Here is a 24,515-nt window from a genome sequence, read left to right as displayed (position 1 = left end):
TGGGGGGAACGCTGTTCCATGTTACTAGCGTGAGGGGAACAAGTTAAATAGACACTTCTGATCTAAAATATTTCATATTACACACTCTGCCGTTAGAGAGCACGCGAGTTGCAATTTCTCGGTGTTTGAGATTCACAGGCTATTTATTGTACTTTTAATGGTAAAAACGAATGAACATTGTTAAAGAGTATTGCGCTTGATCGAGTGTTTGGTGTAATTAATTGCAATTGTACCTCCACTTTTTTTTAAAATACGAATGCTGAAGAGGATAATAAATATAATTTTGAAAATATTTTTTTGAAAATATATCGACCATCATGACAAAAGGTATTCTTTCATTCGATTTATGATCACAATGTAAATACAAACTCAATAGACCAAATGGTTTATTTCTATTATTATTAGATGGTTGTAAATGAAAGTACACGTTATTTATGTATTAAACAAATTGTTTTATGTTATAACACGAAAGGATTACTTAAAACGATATTTTTATCAACATAAATGCACTGATCGTATTTTGTGTTGTTTATGAGCAATATCACTTTAATTTTCAGTGTAATTAAAAAGTTTTGAATAAATTACTGAATAAAACTACAGATACTCATGTATAATTATTATAAATTCATTCATGTTATCTTTAATATTCTTATCTTCATTGACATGAATTCTATATATCTATATGTTATATATTAATTCAAGAATTATTAGGAATAGAATTTTAATAAATATGTATAATGATTAATAAAACTTATTTATTTAGACGAAACCCTGGAAAAGAAATCAATAGAAAATAATGATACTGATAAAAAAGCTGCATCTGAATCGGGGCCAGATCCATCAGCCCCTGTAACAAGAAGAGGAGTATTAACATCGTTTTTGACTGGTAAACCAATGGAAATACCAGAACAGGATATTGTAATAATTATTTCATCTCTATTGTAGTTATAATTGTATTTATTAGAGGAGTAGCAATATTGTTAATTATATAATTTTCTGTTTCAATAGCTAGGTAAATGTAGATTTGTATCAGAGTTTGAAAAGTTAAACCGCATAGGAGAAGGTACATATGGAATTGTTTATCGAGCAAGAGACACTAAAAATGACAAAATTGTAGCTTTAAAGAAAGTACGAATGGAACATGAAAAAGATGGTTTACCTGTTAGCGGTCTCAGGGAAATATCTGTTCTCTTATCTTGTCGTCATGAAAATATTGTACATTTAAGAGAAGTGGTAGTAGGAAGGAGTCTAGAAAGCATATTCCTTGCTATGGAATATTGTGAACAAGACTTAGCAAGTTTATTAGACAATATGCAAACTCCATTTTCAGAAAGTCAAGTTAAATGTATTGTTTTACAAGTACTGAAAGGTTTGCGGTATTTGCACCATAATTTCATTGTGCATAGAGACTTGAAAGTCTCTAATCTTCTTATGACAGACAAAGGATGTGTAAAAATTGCTGACTTTGGATTGGCTAGGTGGTTTGGTTTACCTTTAAAACCAATGACACCTAGAGTGGTAACATTATGGTATAGGGCACCAGAGTTACTATTACAAGCAAAAACTCAAACAACTTCTGTGGATATGTGGGCTGCTGGTTGTATTTTAGGTATAACATTTACATTATTTTCTTGTTATGTAATATCATAATATTATATTTAATTTTATTTTTTACATCAGGTGAATTACTTGGACATCGACCTTTATTACCTGGACGATCAGAAATTGCACAACTAGAATTAATAGTTGATTTATTGGGTACACCAAGTGAAGCAATTTGGCCTGAATTTAATACTCTTCCAGCGTTGCAAAACTTTACACTGAAACAGCAACCATACAATAATTTGAAACAAAGGTTTCCATGGTTAAGTGCTGCTGGTTTAAGGTTATTAAACTTTTTATTTATGTACGATCCAAAGAAAAGAGCTACTGCTGAAGAATGTTTACAAAGTAGCTACTTCAAAGAAGCTCCCTTACGTAAGTAATATTGAATTATCTAAGTCTTACAGTCTTTTAATATATTAACTACAAATCATTAATAATCATTCAATTTAATTATGTTCATAGCATGTGATCCTAAGTTGATGCCTACATTCCCGCAACATAGAAATATGAAAAAGGCTGCTCCTCCAAAGGAAACCAGAGAACCAGAAGCAACTGTTACAGACCAGACAAATAACTTACCTGCAATTTCTGATCTTGTAGGTTTATTACACATTCTTTTGTATTTAACAGTTTATGCGCAGATTGATATTAAAGTATATATTTTTTTCAGCTTGGATCACTCGTTAAAAAAAGAAGAGTGGAATAAGTTATAGATATCAATACATACATAACATGGAATCCAGTTCAAACACCCTTTCATTCCTCGTTATAATTTGTAACCTTATCTTAGGATGTATGACCTTATTCACAAAACAATCTTTTTAATAAACAAACTTTATTACTGGATGCATACAAAAAATTATAAAACAAATGTGTTTGTTGTTACAAGAAAACACGCATTCGTGAAAACAAAATGTGCATACGTTAATAAATACGTTATGCGAAGTGTGACTTCATTATGTAATATGAAACTTTTGACAAATTTTATAATTTCGATAATAATTTGTACAAACGTAAGTGTTAAAACGAGTACGTGCATACAATTAACATTGAGTATATTTGACGTGATTAACAAATTCTCATTTTTCATGCAATCTTGATTGTATAGATAGTATTACAATCCTACATCTTAAGTTTTCACGTTTTTTTTGGCAATTTCAGTACTGTCGTAGCGTTTCTTGTATTCACCATTCGGATCGTATTTTGTCGTAAGTCGTTCCCAATCTCTTGGTCTCTTAGTTCTGAGATGATTTATTACTTTTTCTGCAATATCTTTTTGTTTCTCATTGCATTTACTGCAACCCGTGGCTAAAGCGTCTGGTAATGTCTCTGAAATTACACATGTGTTACTTCATTAATATTATTTTCAAAAATTTTAAATAAAATAAAAATTCATAACAAATAAATAAGACTTACGAAAAATAAATAAAATATTTTGTAAATAAAGCAAACAGTATTTTATTGCTATTCTAATAATTAACAATTATTTTATTCATTAATTATTGTACAATTAAATAATAAATAACTTATAGGTATATTTATTAACATTTTTGTATAGAATAAATACTTATATATAATAAATTTTGATATATAATATATATAAAAACATAATAATAGTAATAAATGTGTTTTGTATACAGATTCAGTTTTGCAAACAATGTTTAAAATAGTATTTCAACTTTTTTTTAATCATTGGATGTTTTAAATACTTTATCAAGATGATTATTATATAAAAATGATGATTTTTATTTTAATTTATAAGTTAATTTTAATTAAAAGATTTGATTTTATTAATAGCATAATTTAATGTTGAAGCAACTCATACAGTTTCTATGGTAAGTGTCTAACAGTTATTAGATGAATTTTCAAACTTGATTTTCTCGAAAATAAACCTTGATATGGAAAAATTGTATTTTCTCCTTCCTATTGACTTTTATATTAGAATTCTATATAATAGAAAAAGTTTCTTGCTCTCAAAAAGTAAATTAATTTCGTATCTTTAAAAATGCTTGTCTCCGACTTCATTACTGATATTATCGTTTAAAACTGTTGTTCAGTTTTTCTCTTTGTAATCGTTGTTTCGAAGAATCAATTATCATTTATTTATTGCTTGTGTAAATTAATTTTCATAATCATGTGTAATTTGTCACAGTAAATTTGGTTACGCAGAAAATAATTATTCGTTACTTGTTAGTTAAATTACGGGGACGTAGATGATATCTAAAGGAGTTCGATGCACTCTAAACGAGAAAGTTCAAAGCAACTTACGTAATAAAGAAAGAAAGAAAGAAAGAAAGAGAGTGAATGTGTGTGAGGTGAACTCTTTCGTAATATCGTTGCAGATGCATTAAAGTTTTCAGATGAAAACAATCTTTCTTTTTTATCATGCGTCTGGAGGAAGTTGTTATGCTATACATTAACTAAATTAAAGTTTCCTTGCTTTCTTTCGTTAACAACATGTAGAGTTTGAAACCAAATAAATAGAAATTTATTTCTCTTATTATAAAGATATCTTTCGCTAAATAATTAAAACCTATAATAGACTGCAGATGCATAAGCAAATTAAAAAATAATATAATTTTCGTTTTCTTTTATTTTTATTACTTGCATGGTTTTGTAATAACATAAATTCCGTTCTATGACAAAAATAAGTAAACCAAAAATAAAAAAATTCTCTGTTACACGTTTAAATAGTTTTTAGAAGAAATTAATTCATTATTTAAAAGATATTAACATAGCATGACACAGTAATATTTTAGGCATTGATTTTCTACGTATTATATAATTTTTAATTGTTTCTTTCAAATATTTTGAAATAGTACATCTTCACAAAATTTTAGAAAGAATAAAATAAAATTATAAAAAATATTGTATCTTTCGGTTGTATGTTGTGAAATATGCACTGCCAGTAATGTTTTTATGAAATCGAAAATTTCATTTTATACAGGAATGTTTGTAGGTGATTATAAGTGTACATAATATGAAAAAGTTGTACGAATATTTTTAATCACAACAATTGTTATTTTTCGGTTGTAATATGATTGGAACTAAATAAAATGTTGTTCCTTCATCGAAGAATTTGTCCAGTTGAAAACATACTACAGATCTTAGTGAAGTTTTGCATTATAATAATTATTTGTAGTCTTCATTTTCTTCTTTCGGGTATTGAAACTAATTTAAGTTACAAATTGTTTTTGGAAGATATTATCTGATAAAAACGAATCTTACGTATGTTATTTATATATAATTAAGGTAAAGTATTTAAGTGTTTTTTTATATAGCACAAAAATAAAATTGTTTATAAAATGATCATATACAATGACAATTATTAGCTATCAATTTGAAAATTTCTCATTAGGTAGGAATACCCTGTATATGTAATAACTGTAATGGATGTAATTTTTAAATACGTATTTATTATTCTTTAAATCTTTCTAACGACATTTTTACAACCTCGATTATATATGTAGTTGTATTATTGAAAATTGTTTTTTAATTATGCATTTACACACTAAAAATATTTTAAATTGGGCTGCGGATGGCTCTAAAAACTTATACTTGTGCAGAGTAATTCCCATGCGGAGGAAACGAGTAAATATTTAATTTTACTCTTAAATAATATAAAGTATTTTATGTAAAAGGATAAAATTCATTGTTTGCTTATACCATTCAATAAATAATAAGTTTAACAAATCACAGATTTTTCGCGTTCCAATTAATTTCGTATAGCACGGAAATGCAATTGCTTATTGTGAAGTTTTAAACGAAATCACGTTATGTAATTTCATTAAATTTTTGTTAATATTTCACTTTATTACGTTCCACATAAATGTCTTTTGATTTATGCAAAATAAAGTATCACGTGTATCATTAGATTTGTGTCAGAAGTTAACAATAATATAACTTTTGGCTGAGGAAACGAATCCAAATTCCGAAGAACTATTTAATCCCGTTTAAAATAAATATGACTCAAAATAGAATTGTAAAAAGTAAATTATTTTTCCTGGCAAGGTTGCAACAGCGATGCAAATCCCGCGGTTATAATAACAAAAAGAGATCATAAAAATGAAATTATTTAATGTTCTGAAGTACGAAATACTTCTTAAAACATTTAACACTTTTTTGGGGGGGAGGGGGGTTATATAGATAAAAGGAAGTATTTTATTAGGAATTCGTAAGTAAATACTCGGTTTTGTACACGCACAGTTCCTATTTATTGAATCTATCGAATACTTAAAATTCATATGCATAACAATTATTATTTACCAAAAATTGAACTTAATTAGAAAAGTTTAAAAGTTATTTCAAATACCATTCGCTTGTTTTAAAATTGTCCAACATTTACCGTCTAACACTAGTAAAAGATTATGAAGTTTAAGATTAAGGAATCTAACATTCGTTTCTACTTCTACTTACTGACTACAAGCATTGACTCATTTGTTATGCATAGAATCTATTGTTTGTGATGTGTTCGACTCGAAAATCGCTCGTTCTAATACTCACTTTTCAGTTCCCGGCCTTCGTTGGTGCACGGACCCTCTCCCAGCATGCATTTGATGTAATTGGTGAGGACACGTCCGTTCTGGAGGATCTTCTCAATGTCGATGTCATCGTACTTGCTCGGATATGTGTCAGCGCTTACGACAGCGATTACAAGCAGAGCGGCCAGTAAAAGTGAAACTTTCATGTTGCCTCCGCAAACGCGATTCTTATACCGGAAAAACCTGAGCTGGTCTACGAGGAACACGGATGAAATGCTTGAACAGATCCGGACACGCCGGTCGTTTCACAGAAATTTTACAATGAAGTCGACGGTTTGCCACTGCTCGTGAAATCCGCTCTTCGCAACTGTTCGTGCAAGCTTCCGAATTATATAGCTGACCCGTGAAGGACGTTGGGGGGAGTGGATGAACGTTTTACCTGCCCCCCATGAACGGTGAACACATTAGACGTCGCGGAAAGATGAGGAAAATTGTCATTTAGTCGTGTAAGTTGTTACATTTCGAATAGGGTAATCCGAGTGAGATGGCTCGATTTCATTTGCATTATCAAATATCTATATTTTCAACTGTTTATATAATAACTATTCTTTTTATATGTATTTGGTTTCATAAATATATTTTCTTTTCGTTAGCTATTAGTATATTAATAGTTCTTCTAAAAAAATGGGCCATTTCTCCGTTGACTTACCCTAAGCCGACTAAATGTTTTGTCCGTGACTATGCAAATAATTTTTACAATGAGAATTGCAATAAGAAAATTGATATCATATAAAAATATTTGGTAACTTACAGTCAACTCACGATAAATGTTTAGAAAATACGTTGGATCTAATAAAATATAAAAATTTCGAAGTTTATTATCTAAACAAATGATGGGAGTAAATGTGTTAATATCTATTAACTGAAATTTGTTATACATATAATTATAATTATATAAAATACAATAGGATTAGTGTTAATTATTTGAATGCAGAGATATCTACCTACGTACATGTTCATTAACAAAACCGGGGTAAATGTGAAATATTTATCAAGTAAATAATTATAAGCCATGACAATACATACAAATTATAGCTTGAGTTATAATACATATAAATAGCTCAATTATTCTTTTCGATTAGTTGATTTTATCGTTTTAATGCTTCTCAGGGGAGTTACACCGAGTGCAAATATAATATACGTTCAATTACGTGTCGCGTATTTCTGTCACATTTTTATAATCCATATAATTCTATTGAATTGAAGTGATATAGATAATAAATTTACTACCTATTTTTATTTTGTAGTTTATTGGGTATAATTATTTGACAATCATTATAAATTACAAATTAATACAATAATGACAATATCTTCCTGTTACATTGGAATTAAATCATCTATATATTTATAAAAAATTGCGACAAAAATTTCTAAGTAATTGTGGCAAGATTAAGAACTCTAACGCTACATTTAGTTTAATTTATAGAGTTACAAAAAAGAAAGAAAGAAATTTGTCTTAGCGCGATAGAAACCTTCTTTTTGAAATTTTTAAATTATTTTTGTATAATATATTAATTAATGAAATTGATTTGGAATAAAGTGTAAACCAGTCTGACTATGTTACTTGCTTTTACTGTAAGTTTGAACTTATATAACAATACGGATAGACGTCTAGCAATTTTTTCTGCCAAAAATGATGTAATAAATGCGAACTCTTTATATTCACTGATGCATTCTGAGGTTTTTTTAACCCCTCCAGATAGACAAACAATAAAAAGTTATGAAATTCAGAGAATAGATGAAAGTAGTAATTACTTGAGAAAAATTGCGCAACTTTTTCGTGTTTATTACTCTGGCAATGCAATTGTTTGAGAAGAAAAGATTTTAAAGGAAATATCAAACCCAAAACATATTGACAATTTTACCGGAGTAACGATAATTACAGTTACTATATAACAAGAAAGAATTTTTTTAAAAATATTATCATGATAATTATTTTATACCTAATAAAGATTTTGAACAAAATGTCAATTACTATTAAAGTTGCACTAAATAAAGATGATAATTACTTGTTACCATTATTCAAAATATATTTTTTGAGTTTCGTAGATCATAAAAAGACTTTAATTTTTTTCACAATAACTCTGTTCAATCTGTTATACTTTTAAAATATTCATTTTTTTTAATCTTTCACCTCTCAGAGGATTTATTATCCCTTTTTATACTATTGTTTACAATCTAATGAACATTTTTTTTAATCCTTTAAATTCAAATTCTATTCCTTTACTTTCTAAATTCTACCTGGCAAATTTGTGTAATACCCTCATCGTTGCGTCAATGAAACTTACAAATATAAGGAATGAGATTACAAATATCAATCGAAATTTTGTAAACATAAATCGCCCTTATCGTGCTGGCTTTTCAAATTCTGCTGACTTGTAAGAAACTTCGCTCACAGTATGAAAAAATGTTTATTTGCTTTACAACATCTCCTTACAAAATGGATATCACTGTTTAATCAGTTCTTTAATAACACACTTTGAATTGTCAAAGAAAGAAGAGTACAAATAAATTTTTATTTTATTTTTAATTTCTAAACAAAACAAATAGACATATATTATCGAGGATTTTTTAAAATAAAATCTTTTATTTTTATTGAAAATCTTATTGTATGTCGTGAAGTTGTTTAAATCGTGAATTTTATGCTTAGTTGAATTTCAAAAGTTTGTACAAATATATTGCTGGTGCAAATATCATTTTTATATGAAAAATACATTTAAAATTATAAATAAATTTAACCCCCCGAACAATAGTTATTTTAATGAAATAAATTCACGTTGCATTGTTCATTAACAATGTTCTTATAGCAACTACCAACACGATACACACAGTAGAATGCTGCGTACGCTACTAGAATAATGTATTAATGTGTTTCGACAATGACGATTGTCGTACATTTGCTTTAGCATATACCTTGAAGCGATCTTTTCCTGAAATATAATAACTCTTTTTAATTAATTATATTTTGCATTTTGTGAGAGGCACTTCTAATTGTAAGTTATTTCTCTCTAAAGCTGTGAATTTGCTACAAATTTTGTATTAAACATTTTTGACACACTCAATTTATAATTATAATAAATCGAATTTTATTTATTTCGGTTTCGTAACCCTTGATTATGAAAATATAAACTTGCACAAAAATTTAGAGTTTACTAATGATAATAAAACGCAAAGTAGAGTAACGTACTTTTAAGTGGAACGTGTTATCACGAACGTTTCGAAATTATATTTCAGTTACTCGATCCGATACTGATTCAACGAACATGTTATGCAGTGTTTACTACTAAGCAACCCTGAAATTATTCTGAAAAACATCGCACGTCATGAAACGTTCTTTGGCTGACACACTTCATTGAATCTTCTATTAGCCAGTGATTTATTACTAGCAAAGTATATTATTTATTAAAACTCAATAGTTTCTTTTCATAATAATAATAATAATAATAACAATAATAAGACAGAAATGTAATGGAAATAATGACTTACAAAAGTGAATTTTAAAATAGTATTTAATAAATAAATTATTTTTAAAATGACCTATTTGTTAAGTATCCTATTGTTTTTCTTGTAATTTTTATTATATGCTAGAACATAAATTTTTACTATAATTAGTAAATGCTAACAATAGTAAATATTTCAAAAATATTAAAAGAAGCTGTGCCTTTAAAATAGAACACCTATGATACGAAACTAATTTTATTTTCTTGGGAAACCTAAATAACGAATATCGAAATTGTAAACAATATAGTAAATATGAAAATATTAGAACAAGGTGAATGAAAAGCATGATAAAAACTGCATTTTAATACAGATTTAAATAAAAGCCGATAATACTCATTTTTCTGCTTATAAATTTAATGTATATTTCTTTCGACATTAGAGAATCATGGAGATAATTAGAATGCAAGACGTATTACTGTTTCAAAGAACTTCATTCTATCATATTGCGAAAAACCGACCATAAAAGATAGAAACTTTCTACCTTGTCCTTTGAACTTCCTGTTAGCTATAGAGAGAGAGATACTAAGCCCTGTTTACTTAAAAATATTTCTCTAGTATTTACATGAACATGTAAAAGTACTAAAAGTTCCCCAGCCCTGGATTCTTAAAGTTCTTTCAAAATAAAATTGAAGTAATTACAAACTAACTATTAATATACATATATCAAAAGATACTATTTGCAATAAATATTTATTTAAAATTGAATCTGCATCTTACGGCTAAAACTATTAAACTTTTAATTCGTAGCGTTATAATATTGACATAATATTTAGAACATTAATTAAGTATATGTACTATCAACCTTCTCATAATATTTGAAGGATTAAAATAACATAAATAAAAGTACGGTTCATAATTGTTTTATTTAGAAGTCAGTAATCTAAATATGTAACAAAAGAATGTACTCCATCATTCTTACAAACATTGATTTGTTATTATTATAATTTAAGGTTAAAAATATAAGAACATGTCCCGACATGAATGTGTTAATATTCGAAACCTCGTCAGATAATTCTAATTAAATCATATTGAAATCAGTGAATTGCTTATTCCACAAACTGTAAGTCATTTATGCGTGATTTGCTTCGTTGAACAGAGTTCTTCTACTGAGTTCTTTAATGCATATATCGCCTAGCCGTGTAATATTGCACAATCGAATACCATTCGTTCGGATAATTCTGTCGCATAAACCCCATCAATATCTGTGCATGCTCCATTTGCCGAGGTGTGCAACGTCGGCAATCGTTGTTCAACGCTTCCGGTAACAATCCTGCGAAAAATTCACAAAGGTCGTTAACTTAATAATTAGTTATAAATGTGTTAGTAAATACATAAATTCAAAAGTACGAGATGAATAATAAAATTTAACTCTCACAATGAATAATAAAATTGGACTACGAATTTTTATGCATTTTGTAAAAACATACAAATACTTGAAATATGGTAAGATGAAATCTGCATCGAATTCTAATCAAATTTTTCAAGGAGAAAAATAAATTTTGATTATGAATTTGAAATGTTAGAAATTATTATTTTATTTATTATTTAATTGTAAATCTGAAAATATTCATTTTTTTCAGTTTCTACTATATATTTATATTCAGCGATACATAAAAAAAATCTTGATTTTTTTATAATACTATGATTGACAAATCTTCTTAATATTAATTTCCATATACTCTTCATTATAATTACAAATAATTATTTTTATATTTCCAAATTTTTAATACTATTCTCATTTACACAGCTACTTGTACAATTATAATATACATTATCTTATTATTAAATACATGTATGTAAATAATATAATTTTATAATAAGTTTTAATTTATAATTGATAATTATAAATACTTTAATTTTAATTTATAATTATTTCTATAATAACTTTAAAAAAATTGTTAATCTTACCCTTAACTGTTTTTCCTACAACATCACATGGTGCTCGATTCAAAATGCAACTGATTTGCCTTTCCACGTAACGTCTGTCCGACAAAAGATGTAATATATTTTGCGCTTGAATGAAAGATGCCAAAACAAGTAGGGTTACAAGAAAACCAATTTGGAGTTTCATGTTTGACTAATAAGCAATTAATTTATATATTTCTTAGAAACGAAGTGTCTAGTAGAAACGAAACTGTCTACTTTACATTTCGGAATTTGTCCTTATATTCTCTTTCCCCCCTAAAGGTGATCCTTAGAGATAAATAGGCCTGGCATTAGTCAATTATACTTTCGAACTCATTAGCTAAAAGGAATTATCGACAGATAATGAAAACGGCGATTTTGTTTCCTTAATCTTCAGTTTTACAAATGAGAGGTAGGTAATTTACAAACGGTAAAGGAAGTTAACGTTAGAACTACCGAGTATATAAGTAGGTATACACTTACTTAATTTGACTGTTTCAAATTTATTTATAAAAACTGTGGACGTTTATTAAGATTTCAATTGACTTATATTTCAGTGTAGGTACCATTGATTTAATAATTTCTTAAAAATGTACATATTTGTACCTTTTAAGTAATTGTAAAAGTAGAAATCAGGAATGGATCATTTTGACTCATCTAATAGTTCTGGGGTTAAACTTTCTTAATAATAATTCAAATATACTTGCATCATCTCTAAGATTAGAAAATTAAAGAACCTTAAGAAGAAAATAAGATCAGAGAAATTTACATTTTATATAATGAGGTTTTTCAAAATATATTCTTGTGCATAATTATTCACATTTTGTACCAAAATGTGATAAGAAACATAACCTGATTAGCCTGCAGTAAAAATAAAAATTCTAATAATAATTGGAAAATAAAAAAAATTGTTCCAGTAATTTTTTTTAATTTTGCAAACGAGTTGGTTATAACACGTTAATGATTTATTGATGGTATAGTTTTACATTTTGCATATATATAAATAGTATTCGAAGATTTCAAAACACTAGACTTTATATTTCCAAATTGTTTTTTTAATAAGTATTATGATTATTCATTTCATATATAATTTTCTTCTTGTATCTTTCTTGTTAGAAAAATTGCAATTTTTGGTAAAAAATATTTAATTGACAAATGTAAATAGCTACAACAAAACTTATTATATATGTAAGTATATACAGAACAGCGCTTTTTACATGTCTCGGATTTTAATTAGTAAAAAAGAGTTATTTGTTAAATAAGTTTATATTTTGTAATTTAAACATAAAAAATGATACGTACATTAAATTAATAAATTGATTTAACAAATAAGAATTTCCCTATATCTATTTGTATTATGTTAAAAATTGCAATTTTTATTTAATTAATTAATACTGTAATTGTATATCTTATACTATAATTATCTTCATTATATTGATTGTACTCTTTTATAATAGCAGTAATTATTAATTGATTTAATATACGGAAAATAATAGACAGACAATATATTATCAACTTACCGATTCTTACGTAAAGTTGAATAAAAGATTTTAATACTTTCTAAAGTTAAAAATAATAAAAAGATGAAATAATAAAATTAAATAATAATAGATTAAACAAATTGATGTAATTTTATATAAAAGTTTATGAATTCAATAAATATCTTATTTGTTATAAAACCGTAGTTTTTGTGAAGAAACAGTAGTTTAAAGAAATATTTATATTGCCTTCTTAATTATATAAGCTCTCTACCATTTCTTTAAATTTCTTTAAATACTTCATAGTTCTATAAGTAATAAATAATTTATTAACATATTCATGTTTTTCGTGTATGATTTTAAAAAACAATTTGAAATTATTTATAACGATACTTTTGAAATATTAAAATACTTTACATAATAAATGAATTTTTTGTACAACTTAATTTTAAAGTTGAAAAATGAGTGTGACTGTTTGTAAATACATATATTCATTGATAAAGACTGTAGACGATTAGTTTTTAATGTTTTGATCGAACGATTGATTAGTGGATAATAACTCATTCATTTCTAAATCAGTTATTAGCTGATATTAATCTCTCTAAACATTTGTTTCTTTGTGTTATTATTGTATTCAGTTGGTAGTTTTTAATGTATTAAAGGTAAGATTGTAAATCGTAGTGAAAAATTATGTCGACAAAGAGAAAGTGAATATTAAATGGATACCATAAAGTGTAATATAATGCATAAATTAGTGACTTGTTTAACCAAGTAGTAGATAGTATTTATTACTAATGTTTATTTATAACCTATATATTATAATAATGCATACTTATAACCTGTCAGTCGATAAATTACTTGTCAGTGTAATATTTACGAATATGCTTACTATATATTCTATTTTTTTATAGGTATAATATTCTAAATACATTAAAAAGATATGTGAATTTTAAATAATGAAAAAACTCTTTAATATATTAATAGAATATGTAAAAACGAAGTTGATGTAACAGAAAAAATGTAAGTGAACATACCGATTGTTGACTATTTTATAGTATATTCCATTTATTTATATTATTTAATTGTTTTATAGGGAGGAATTTCCAGTGCAAAGTGTTATTACGGACGTAACTAACCCTGTTCCCTCTTATGTTTCTTTAAATGATACCAAAAAAAAGTGTAACCTATCATTTTCATTTAAATTCGATTTTGATGATGTGAACAGTGATGTATCCTCCGATTCAGAAACTGCAGACTTACAAATTGATGTTTCCGAAGTTGATAATTATGAACCCTCTAGCAGACACAAAAGAGATGCCGTGGAAGAATCTTCTTCAGTTATTAATGAAATGGAAGAAGAAATTGAAAGGCAACTTGATGCTAAAGCAGCGAAAACTAACTTGACAGCTACAAATGTAAAAAATATCCTAAAACATGTTATTACTAACGAACATGTAATGGCAATGGTTAAAAATCGTCTTCAGGACACAGAAGATGACATACTTTTCGAACCTAAACTAACAAGAGCTAAGGCCAAGTATGATACATGAAATATATTTTATACGTTTTATAACTTTCTAGAATAAGTAACTTAAAATAGAATATTTCTATGCAGAGAATTAGCAGCGGCACAAGTTAATATACCATGGCCAATTACGCCAATAAAAAAGACTACATCAGAAATGCAAGTATTAATTGAAGAAGAACTGCCCGAAGATTCTTCTGATGAAGAATATAATCCAGAACAAGATAAACAAAGTGACGATGAAAGGGAAGTAGAAAATTCTACAAATAATGATGTCGATTTACAATTCTCAACATCAGCAAATAATCATGATGCAACTCCAATTGAACAACCCAAATCACCAAATATTCAATATGATCCAGAAGGCATTTTTAAAATTCCAATGTAATACAATTTATACAACATTCATAAATAATAATCAAATTACTTGAATTAATTTTAAATAACATTTTTCAGTATTCCTCACGTACCAACAGAAGAGGAAAGTATTGGCCAAAGAACACGTTCAAAACTTTGTTTGAGTGAAACACCTTTGGAACATATTGAACAAGCATTTATACCACCAGATATAACAACTGATATGTACGATTGGGATTGTGAAGTTGACGAAGATTGGGATAATTTTTTAAAAGAGTTTACTCAACCATTAGCTCAAGTTCCTATAATGGAAGATGATCCAGAAGCAGATCCAGAATATAATATTTTAGAAGATGAAGAAACAGAATTTTGTATGTATATTTTTTATTATAGGTTTCAATTTATACAGATAATTGCAATAATTTAAATATACATTCATAGTGGACAAAGAAGAATTGCGAGCTGATAAAGCTGTGAAAGTTACTCGCAAAGAATTAAACAATTTAATTGCTGAACTGTTTGAGTTTACTGATACATTTTCGAAAGAAGAACAGGAAATTTCAAAAAAAAGAAGATTTCCAGAAAATTTAAATTTATCTATTGAAAATAGTTCTATGGTAAGGAGAAAATGCAATTACTGATTTATATAGTTTAAAAGAGAAACACAATTTTGTCTTTTAGAATTGTTCTGTAACAGATTTATTACCTATTTATAAAGAACCTGAAATTCCTGAATTAATGAATTACAATCAAAGACAGTTATTGGCAGTTCAACTCTGTCAACATGTTCAGTTAATGGTACAACATTTTGCTATGACATATATGCATCCAGATTTACACTTTCAATCGAAAACATGTAAACAAAATTTAATTAGTTTAAAGTAAGTTTATTGTTAAATATTTTAGAACTAAAAATGTATGATAAATATTAATCGGAATCTTTAATTGCACTTACATTAGGTATTTAAGTAATGGCCCTAATTCTGCATTTAATGCACAAAATTTGCCTGATGCTTTAAAATTGGTGTCTGATTGGGAAGAAAAATTTTTGGATAATCAATTTTCTGAAGATTTTAAAAAAACTATTATAGATGAAGATGCAGTGAAGAAGATATATTCTTCAAATAATGCAAACTACATTCCCAAATTTCATCCAGAATTGAAGAAGTTATTTATGGAAAGCAAAGCATTAATGCATCCACAACTTTTACCCGTATCACCTTTCAAGAATGAATTAAATAAATTTATACGCAGTCCATACCTAAAATCTGAAGAATTGTAAGTTGATATTTTATTTCTAAGTTCTACTTCAATTTATTAACTTTTCTTTTTAGTTTAATTGCACTGGGCATTGAACAATTTCTCCCTTTTGCTGCAACAAAACCAAGAAAATATAAAAGTAAATATATTCAATTTATGGATGCAGTACAATTAATCATTCAATATTTAATACCATGTAGAGAACCTCAGGCATTATATCATCACATTAAAAAACGTAGATGTGCTAAAGATGCTAATCCAATAAAGGTATGTATTGTATTATATTTTGTATACACATCTTGCTTAAATTAAAACAATACTACTTTATTATTAATAAAATAAAAATGATATAATTTGTTGGTAAAGTATTATTTCGAAAAGGGTTGTGTCCCCAAAACAATACATTATATAACACTAGAATGCAATCTTAAAGCACCAAAAGAGCAACCAATAGAATGTCTACCTGTACAGTGGCAGAATTATCTTAACAATGTAAGTTTATTTAATATGAATTTTAAATTTATATTATATTTAAATTATGTTTTAAAATTACATATATAATTCTTATATTATTAAAATTTGAAAATGTTAATAAATGAGTTATTCACATTTAATGCAGAAGGTATACAATAATTTTAATTTGTTTACACAGACAGAACAAAAAATTGATGTGTTAAAGCGTAAACATATATTGAACTCATATAATGATCTTGTGAAGAAGGATAATGGTATAAATGGAATTATGAAGACACATATATCTATTTCCAATGTTCATTCCTTGCGAAATCCTATTGTAAACATGTTACCAAAAATATTACCTGCAACTATGAATAAGAAAAATTCAAATAAGCAGATAATAAAAAGTACTCCATACTTAAATGAAAACATTAATTCTCAGTATTCAACAAAAGTAGCCAACAATGAGTCAAATACAGGATCTGGTAATTCTAATGCAGTAAATGAAGAACACAATTTGCAACGTAATAATAATGAATTATTATTCCTGGAAACTACGATAAATTTAAAGGAAAAAGAGAAGTCATTGGAAAAAAATAAAGGAAATGAAAACAATCGAAATGATATACTTACAATTTCAGCAACATCAAAGCATTCTAAGTTTTCTAAGAAGTGTTCTGGAATAGTTCCAGAATTGCCACAATTACGAAAAACTACACCTAGATTAGCAAAGACAAGAAGCGCTCAAAATATGAAGCTAATGGCTCAAGTTTTAGGACCAAAAGGATTATCATCTAATTGCAGTACTTTAAAATCTAGGGAAAAGAATGATATGGACAAAAATTTGGAAAAAATACCAGCCTTGCCAAAACTTGTAAGTAAAATTAACAGTATACAGAGACAGAAAGTTTATTTTAACTTAACTATGTGAAATGTGTCTTTTATTTTTATTATTATAAAAATATATTGACTTAAAATATTTACTACTTAATATTAACTTAATACAATTTTTAATTAACGATACAGAATTAGTTTCTTCTTTAAATAATTTATTAGAATGGATGTAAATTATGAAAATTCTAAGATTTTTCTTTAATTTCGTAAACAAATATGACAACTCATTATTAAAGTCATATGAAGATCAGATTATTGTACACAAATATACTTTTCCAAAAATCTGTTAATAATGTAGAATTCTCAAACAAAAAATTACATTATAGACATTTATTTTATTGTCATATTTTTGCCTTTTGAGGGTCTGCTTGAATTATTTAAAGTACAAAAAACATTTGAGGCGATTAATGAAGTTAAGGGAGAACATTGTAGAAATAAAATCGCCATTTTGAATTCTTTTTTTATTCTAGGATAACGAAGATGAAATAGCAGAGCTTATGTTAGCCAGTACAACTATTAAAAAAGATTCTCTTAGTAGGAAAAAAGCAAAGGAAGCCAGAGAATTAGAAAATATTAAGAGGCTTTTAGAGTCTGAAAATCCACTAAATGAAGAAGAAAGAGGATCAAGTATGTTTTCTTTATCATAAGATATGTTCTTGCAAATTAATATAATATTATTATTACCTTTTGTTATGTAGAATTTGCAGCATCATATCTTCAAAAGTTGCATTTGACATTAGAATCTAATAGCCCTGATATATTTCGATCTGTGATAAAATTATATTTAGATTATTACGAAAAATTAGATAGTATTAATCAAATGGAAAGTGAACTGTCTTTCTCTAACATATCTGGAGCTTCGCAAAATGAAAAAATTATGGAACAAACTGCAAAGGATAAAGATGCCATAGCTATCCATTTATATCAGGATGTATGTGAAAAGTTACATGAATATCCAGAACTTTGTACAGATTTTTTATTATTTTTAAAACCACATCAAGCTGCGTTAATGGATAAATCAGTTGAATATATAATGCTTCGAAAGATAAGTGAATTTATTAATGTTGCTCAAATATATTTTGCTAAGCAACCCTCTCGAATAGCAAAAATGATGCAAGCCATCACACAACTTTCGTCTGATCCGCAGACAGTGCTAGAACATGTTCATGCAACTATGGGTCCTATACTTAAGGGCCACCCTCTAGTTATGGATTTATTTTTACAAATATTACCCACTGCTAAACCACCAGAAAGGTAATATATGTATAAAATTTTAAGGTGTACAAAAAAGATGATATTATAGATATAAGATATTTTCTTTTCATACTATATATATTATTTTACAGTTTATTTGCATCACACATGTTTGAAAATTTAACCTGCCCAGTGGGGCCACATGATAAAAACAAAGTATATACTGAAGATGCATCTGAATTATATGAAAATATCGAACTGCCACTATCAGGATCTCAAGAAGATCCTTATGGTGGGGAAAATTGTAGATGCAATTGTCATAATGGGGATGATTCTATTTGTAAAACTATTTCTGAACATTGTGTGTCTTGCGGAACAAGGGTAAATAATTTATGTTACATTTTAGTATGTTTTTTTTCTGTATATTGGAATAAATAAGACAACAAAAATTATTTTAATAGTTTCTCAATGGAAAAATCTATCTTCAAACGTCTGAAGGTTTAAGACCTGCAAAAATTATTTTTCCTGGTGCTGATGAAGAGAAATTAGAAAATATTGCTCGTGTATCTTTAAAAACAACAGATAAATTTGTTCCTTCAATTCCATCCAGACAACGGAGAAAATCATCGAAGAATGAACCTAATTCTGATGAACAATATCAGAAACTTTGTGTGTCAAAAAGTTCACCGATTAAAGATAATGAGGAGACCGGTAAGGTAATAGTGAAATCTAAAAGAAATATAAAATCTCCATCAAAAACAGCAGATCAGAAAAAAGGTTTAAAGAGGTTGGGCAGTGCGGATCGAATGGATGTTGCCACAAAGAAAGTGCGTATAACACAGTGTAAAAGTAAAAGAGAAAAAAAAATCGATAAACAACAAACAAAATTAGAATGCATAGATTCTCATAATGATTATGCGAAATTAGACGAATCGTCAGGCATAAATACTGTTATAGAAGTAACAGAAAAAACTGTATCAGATGAAGAAGGCGAAGTATCAAATGATAGCATAAACAAAGCTGATTCATCTGACGAGATAAAAAACTGTATTAATGTAGTCGGTAATGTAAATGTTAAACCATGGACGCGGCAAGAAGACATGATTCTTTTACAAACTATTAAAAAAGAATATTCTGACAACTCAATTGTTATGGTTAGTAAAACATTAGGAGATCGTACAATTGAACAAGTAAGTATTTTGTATTATTTTTATCTATTTCCAATATAGGTTATTTAATTAATATCTTGGTATAGGTTAAAGAAAGATGTGAAATACTTTTGTCATTATTGGAAAAAATGATGTGACTGAACAGCTCACAAGAAATGCGTTTTGTTAAACATATTGTTCTGTGAAACATATTGAATGAATACAGGTAAATTTATGCTTTTTTTATATAGAATACGGTGTCAAAATATATTTATACTCTTTTAATATTTTTACAGATTGTTTTAATATATTCAAATTTGATTTAAAATTATGACGAATTAAATAAAAATATAAATATATGAGAAAATGTTATAAATTCAAAATAAATATTGTGCGAACCTGTGTTTATAATATTTAGAGTTTTAAATATTGTTTCCAGATTATTTTTAAAGTTCACTAAAAATTAAATTACATAATGAATTTTGTTGACTACTATTACATTACCATAATTATAGATAAATAAAATAATTATTAGACTAAATAATACATGCAATTTGATACAGTAAAAAGTATCAAATTCTTAAAATATACATGAGAACTCCATGTATTATGTAGTACATATGTTCTTTAATTTATTTTTGATAAGCAGTTCATCTTAGTTGTACATAATAATATTAAATGAAAACTAACTTGTTTGAATATGTATAAAAATAAATACAAATTATAAATTTAAATTCTAATAGTTTATTTAATTTTTTAGAATTTAGTAGTGTAATTGAATACAGTGATTTGCACACTTTGCATATTTTAAAAATAATAATCAAGTATAAAAGTTAGTATGCAATTTCTATTTTTTTACTCTTATTATGTTTACCTTTAATAACTTTCTGTAGTATATTTTCCTTTGATTCCGTATAAAATTTTATCTAAATTATATCAGATTTTGTATGGAATTCAATCAAATATATATATACATATATATATATAACTCGCTTTGAACAAACTTTCTGAGTCACTGTATTTAATTCTTTTAATCATTTTAATGTAATTTAGTAATTAAAAGGTCACACAATTGTTCTTATAAAACAAAATTATTTTTTAAATATACAAAGAAAAAATTTAATTTAGTTAAATGTTATACCTACATCTCATATGTTATAATATATTCATTGATCATTCAGTGAAATAATTAATATTCATGCAGCGTACTGAGTAAAATTTTATATACGAGATAATTCATTTAATACATTATACAAAGTACAAATACTTTAATATTTATTTTTGTAGTGACTTTTATGTACATAAACAATCTTCAACAATGAAAATTTCATAAAAATTACGCTTTCTATATTATGTTGTCGCAATTATTATGAAATTCCATACTTGTTACGTCTCTTACATTTTTTTACATTTATCTTAATAATAAAAACGAACATGTTAAATGAAACATAAAACGAGTATAGTTGTCCCGAAATGAATTAAGCCAAATAGAATGCATGTGCTGCCAGAAGATAAGAGAATGAAGCAACTTGTGGATTTTCCACCATCTGTTTTGAGAAAAATAATGGAACAGAAGACTTCACAAATGCATGATGTACTACTAATATTATAGTTTTCAGAGTTAAAACGCAGTTGATTTATTTTCAAATTAGACCTTTCTTATCCTGTTCGACCCTATGCATTTATCTTTTTTGAAGTTAATTCATTACAGGAAACCTATACAAAAATATTCTATGTTTTTCAAAATGTAAGAAAATGACACTGTACGTTACCATAGTATGTACACTTGATAAATTATGTTATCACAATATGGAACGTCGTTGCAGTTAATCGATCATTCTTTGATCACATTCAATATTTATGTATATAGTAATCAAACGTACAAACTATGTGTAAACTGTATTCACATGTGTGTATGTATATATGGTTATTTTTGCAAAGGTTAGAATTTCATTTTGTACAATTTATCTGCACATATAAAAAAAATATAATAAAATAAAAATATTTTAAAGTACTTCCATACTATCTACATCGATACCAATATCAAGGAAATCTTCCCTGTAGTCTTGAATGTGTCTTTGTACAAGTGGATGTTCAGAATGATCTGGATCATCTGTTACAGGGCTCGGTGGTGGATTTGTAACTGTACGATCAGAATCCATAGGCATTCTATCCATGCCTTCACCACGTCTCAATCTTGCTTCTTCGGCTATTTCTTTTGTGGAAAGTTCCGCTTTCGTTAAAAGAGCAGGCAAATCCTTTTCCGAACCATCTATATTAAAATTATTTTTGTTACATTTTTTTCTTTAAACAATATTGGGGGAAACATAAAACAACACTTACTTTCTAGACACTTAATTAACTCTTGTGCTTTTTGTCTTCTAGCATTAGCATCAGCTTTTTTTTGATCACCATGCTCTTTTTTGTCATAATAAAAAATTTCTCTGATTTTTTCTTGTGGAATATGTTCATCATTTTTTACTAACCATAGATAAACTCCACCTGCAGTTCTTCTTCGAGATCCATTCATTATTAAAATACCACCTCCTTCTTCGATTTTTTTTGTTTTTTGAAAAAAATCAATTGCTTTTTCTTTACCAATTATATCCACGATTCTTCCTACAAACAGTATGCATGTATAATTTAGCTAATTACTTGACTCACACGAATGTATAAACAGCATCTATCTAACAAAGGAACCTTTTTAACTAGCACATGTTAATTTTAATGAAACTTCTGTAAGACATAGTTCTTAAAAAAAAAAAAAAAAAATACACCAAATATTTTCTTAAGAACTATGTTTCACATAAGTTTCATCAAAATCAGTATGTACTGGTTGAATACGTTCTCTTGTAAGCTACAACTCTGATATACAGAATATTTGCCATTACCAAGGTATATCAGTTAAGAGTCATAATTTTACTAGATATATTCCATACATTTGTGTAAGTACTAGATAGATCAGATACGCTAGATATATGTACATATTTAACACATTAACACATTCACAACCATGCATCATATATGCTGATACAATAACATTAACATATATTTGACATGTGGTATACCCTATGTTGCTTTGGCTATATTGAAATATCATACATGTATAACATTTATGTAAAATAATTCGGTTGGTTTATTTACTATGTTTTAAATGTGTAAAAATTATATGTATAACATATCATTTGAAATAATTGCAAAAAAGACACAGTCCACAGCAAAGGTATTTCAAATTTGACTGTGGTCGCTAGCATGTTAAGCACTAAATTAGTCACCAGTGAATGATAATAAACTTTTCATTCAGGCTGTATTGGTTACTGGTAACTGACAATCACCACTTGACAACACTGAGTAGTCTAATTGAAAAGCTGAACAACAGATGTTTGGCATTTAACATGTTAAATGTAACATAGAACTATGTGTCTTACTTATAAGAAGATCCTTTTTCTCGTTAAGTTTGGATGCTATATCCGCAGCCACATCTGCATCAGCTGATTCGGCTGTTGTACTTAAATCTGCTATTTTTCGTACTGTTCCTTTTTGATGATCTACATCCATTGAATTACGTCTCTTTCCTAATCTTAGCTTAACGTTACTTCTATCTGAATTTGTTCTTTTATTCGTTAATCTCCTCTCAATTTCTTTCTCATCTTCTGAGCTATTATTGTTATGTTGTTCTGAATTCCATCTACCATTTGCAGAATAATGGTATGGAATGTTATAATTCTCAACATTGCGCTCTTGGAAGCGTTTCTTTGTTACACCGCACAACACTAAATCTTCTGTCAAAGAATCCTCTTGCATTTGAGTGCACCAAATTTTGTATTTGTCATTTTTATTTTCCCAACTTTTTAGTGAATTTCTTGACCGTTTCAGTTTCAATTTAGGTCTTTTACTCCTAACGTGTCTAGAATCTGAGTCGGAATCACTTTCAGAGTCCACAGATTCATCAGATTCATCATTATAGCCTATTCTTAATTGTTCCTCTTTATTTGAAACTGCATGAGGTCTCTTCAAAACGTTGTACGTCTCAATATCGCTTGCCTAAGTAAAGATGTATTTAAATAATTAATACGTGCATTTCATTATGAGATATCTTATTCGAAAAAGTTATAAAATATCACAGATTATACGCAAAGTTTAAAATTATATTCATTCAAATAACATGGAAGTAATTTAAATTTACATTCAAAATTGAACATTTTAATTTAATATCATTTTCGCTGAAATAGGTTAGATTTCTGTAAAACAATAGAATTATTGTATATCCACCTCATCGTCGATAACCTCGCCATCCTCAAGTTCTAAAGGTTCTGCTTCCATATTGTTGTTTCCCAAAAGTAACAATTTCTTCAACGAAGTATCACGAAATACAATCACGGTCACTGAACAACTTCGACTAAGTCCGTTCGTCTACACCTATTTTAATATTAGTTTTGTCACAGAGGACTCTTACAGATGCGAAACTCCGGGTTCTTTCAAGCCAGTTTTCAATATGCGTGCATATAGCAGAGGTCTAACTTACACCCCTGACACTAGTAACTTGAAAATAGCGATCCTCCATTACCTTTACTCAAGGAACTGCCTGAGACTGGATATGTGAACAAGTCTGTATAGTAGTGTTCAGTCCACCAGATAATAGTAGATATGG

General features: G+C 27.4%; 5 protein-coding genes across 11 annotated transcripts; 2 read left to right on the top strand and 3 right to left on the bottom strand.

Moving 5' to 3' along the window:
• The first annotated feature begins 78 nt into the window (after nucleotides 1-78).
• Cdc10 (cyclin-dependent kinase 10) lies at nucleotides 79-2,427 on the top strand. Its single transcript, XM_031986240.2, has 6 exons — nucleotides 79-327; nucleotides 764-918; nucleotides 1,009-1,609; nucleotides 1,681-1,977; nucleotides 2,068-2,201; nucleotides 2,276-2,427. The coding sequence occupies exons 1-6, from the start codon at nucleotides 318-320 to the stop codon at nucleotides 2,309-2,311; spliced, it is 1,233 nt and encodes a 410-aa protein (XP_031842100.1). The 5' UTR covers nucleotides 79-317; the 3' UTR covers nucleotides 2,312-2,427.
• CSP6 (chemosensory protein 6) lies at nucleotides 1,679-6,478 on the bottom strand. Its single transcript, XM_031986241.2, has 2 exons — nucleotides 6,109-6,478; nucleotides 1,679-2,934 (listed from the first exon to the last, which is right to left on the bottom strand). Exons 1-2 carry the CDS (start codon nucleotides 6,290-6,292, stop codon nucleotides 2,735-2,737), a joined length of 384 nt encoding a protein of 127 aa, XP_031842101.1. The 5' UTR covers nucleotides 6,293-6,478; the 3' UTR covers nucleotides 1,679-2,734.
• Nucleotides 6,479-10,491: 4,013 nt separating this feature from the next.
• LOC116431143 (putative odorant-binding protein A10) lies at nucleotides 10,492-14,225 on the bottom strand. Of its 2 annotated transcripts, XM_076364936.1 has the most exons (3): nucleotides 14,065-14,225; nucleotides 11,556-11,840; nucleotides 10,492-10,917 (listed from the first exon to the last, which is right to left on the bottom strand). In XM_076364936.1, the coding sequence occupies exons 2-3, from the start codon at nucleotides 11,716-11,718 to the stop codon at nucleotides 10,763-10,765; spliced, it is 318 nt and encodes a 105-aa protein (XP_076221051.1). In that variant the 5' UTR covers nucleotides 11,719-11,840; nucleotides 14,065-14,225; the 3' UTR covers nucleotides 10,492-10,762. The 2 variants fall into 2 exon arrangements, with proteins under 2 accessions (XP_076221051.1, XP_031842041.1); XM_031986181.2 differs by lacking the exon at nucleotides 14,065-14,225 and having other exon boundaries at nucleotides 11,556-11,852.
• mute (gon-4 like protein muscle wasted) lies at nucleotides 11,819-20,633 on the top strand. Of its 6 annotated transcripts, none has more exons than XR_004235858.2 (17): nucleotides 11,819-11,964; nucleotides 13,942-14,050; nucleotides 14,124-14,567; nucleotides 14,646-14,939; nucleotides 15,012-15,283; nucleotides 15,354-15,529; nucleotides 15,594-15,793; nucleotides 15,873-16,190; nucleotides 16,247-16,439; nucleotides 16,539-16,664; nucleotides 16,825-17,502; nucleotides 17,993-18,149; nucleotides 18,221-18,776; nucleotides 18,869-19,097; nucleotides 19,178-19,906; nucleotides 19,972-20,090; nucleotides 20,161-20,633. XR_004235858.2 is itself a non-coding variant. In XM_076364934.1 (15 exons), coding segments are annotated over exons 1-15 (4,425 nt in total). In that variant the 5' UTR covers nucleotides 13,819-14,048; the 3' UTR covers nucleotides 20,023-20,147. The 6 variants fall into 6 exon arrangements, 1 of the variants encoding a protein (XP_076221049.1); XR_004235860.2 differs by lacking the exon at nucleotides 11,819-11,964 and adding an exon at nucleotides 12,005-12,110; XR_004235856.2 differs by lacking the exon at nucleotides 11,819-11,964 and adding an exon at nucleotides 13,470-13,692.
• A 493-nt stretch (nucleotides 20,634-21,126) lies between these two features.
• Nucleotides 21,127-24,495, bottom strand: Phax (phosphorylated adaptor for RNA export). Its single transcript, XM_076364935.1, has 4 exons — nucleotides 24,137-24,495; nucleotides 23,293-23,908; nucleotides 22,208-22,483; nucleotides 21,127-22,136 (listed from the first exon to the last, which is right to left on the bottom strand). The coding sequence occupies exons 1-4, from the start codon at nucleotides 24,185-24,187 to the stop codon at nucleotides 21,871-21,873; spliced, it is 1,209 nt and encodes a 402-aa protein (XP_076221050.1). The 5' UTR covers nucleotides 24,188-24,495; the 3' UTR covers nucleotides 21,127-21,870.
• Nucleotides 24,496-24,515: the final 20 nt, after the last annotated feature.

The sequence above is a fragment of the Nomia melanderi genome, chromosome 2 (genome assembly GCF_051020985.1).
Source record: "Nomia melanderi isolate GNS246 chromosome 2, iyNomMela1, whole genome shotgun sequence".
Classification (NCBI taxonomy): Eukaryota; Metazoa; Arthropoda; class Insecta; order Hymenoptera; family Halictidae; genus Nomia; species Nomia melanderi.
The sequence above is the reverse complement of the archived record's forward strand: the minus strand, read 5'-3'. Positions and strand labels throughout refer to the sequence as shown.

What these genes read in the sequence shown, in the direction of transcription:
- Cdc10 (XM_031986240.2), top strand. An exon ending in CTTCAAAGAAGCTCCCTTAC is followed by an intron (nt 1,978 to 2,067) that starts GTAAGTAATATT and finishes TTATGTTCATAG; the next exon opens with CATGTGATCCTAAGTTGATG. An exon ending in TACCTGCAATTTCTGATCTT is followed by an intron (nt 2,202 to 2,275) that starts GTAGGTTTATTA and finishes TATTTTTTTCAG; the next exon opens with CTTGGATCACTCGTTAAAAA.
- CSP6 (XM_031986241.2), bottom strand. Translation starts at nt 6,292, where the DNA reads ATGAAAGTTTCACTTTTACTGGCCGCTCTGCTTGTAATCGCTGTCGTA. An exon ending in CGAAGGCCGGGAACTGAAAA is followed by an intron (nt 2,935 to 6,108) that starts GTGAGTATTAGA and finishes GTGTAATTTCAG; the next exon opens with AGACATTACCAGACGCTTTA.
- LOC116431143 (XM_076364936.1), bottom strand. Translation starts at nt 11,718, where the DNA reads ATGAAACTCCAAATTGGTTTTCTTGTAACCCTACTTGTTTTGGCATCT. An exon ending in TGTAGGAAAAACAGTTAAGG is followed by an intron (nt 10,918 to 11,555) that starts GTAAGATTAACA and finishes AATTTTTCGCAG; the next exon opens with GATTGTTACCGGAAGCGTTG.
- mute (XM_076364934.1), top strand. An exon ending in CTATTGAAAATAGTTCTATG is followed by an intron (nt 15,530 to 15,593) that starts GTAAGGAGAAAA and finishes TTTGTCTTTTAG; the next exon opens with AATTGTTCTGTAACAGATTT. An exon ending in CAAAATTTAATTAGTTTAAA is followed by an intron (nt 15,794 to 15,872) that starts GTAAGTTTATTG and finishes CACTTACATTAG; the next exon opens with GTATTTAAGTAATGGCCCTA.
- Phax (XM_076364935.1), bottom strand. Translation starts at nt 24,187, where the DNA reads ATGGAAGCAGAACCTTTAGAACTTGAGGATGGCGAGGTTATCGACGAT. An exon ending in GCGAGGTTATCGACGATGAG is followed by an intron (nt 23,909 to 24,136) that starts GTGGATATACAA and finishes ATCTTTACTTAG; the next exon opens with GCAAGCGATATTGAGACGTA. An exon ending in GAAAAAGGATCTTCTTATAA is followed by an intron (nt 22,484 to 23,292) that starts GTAAGACACATA and finishes TACTGTTTGTAG; the next exon opens with GAAGAATCGTGGATATAATT.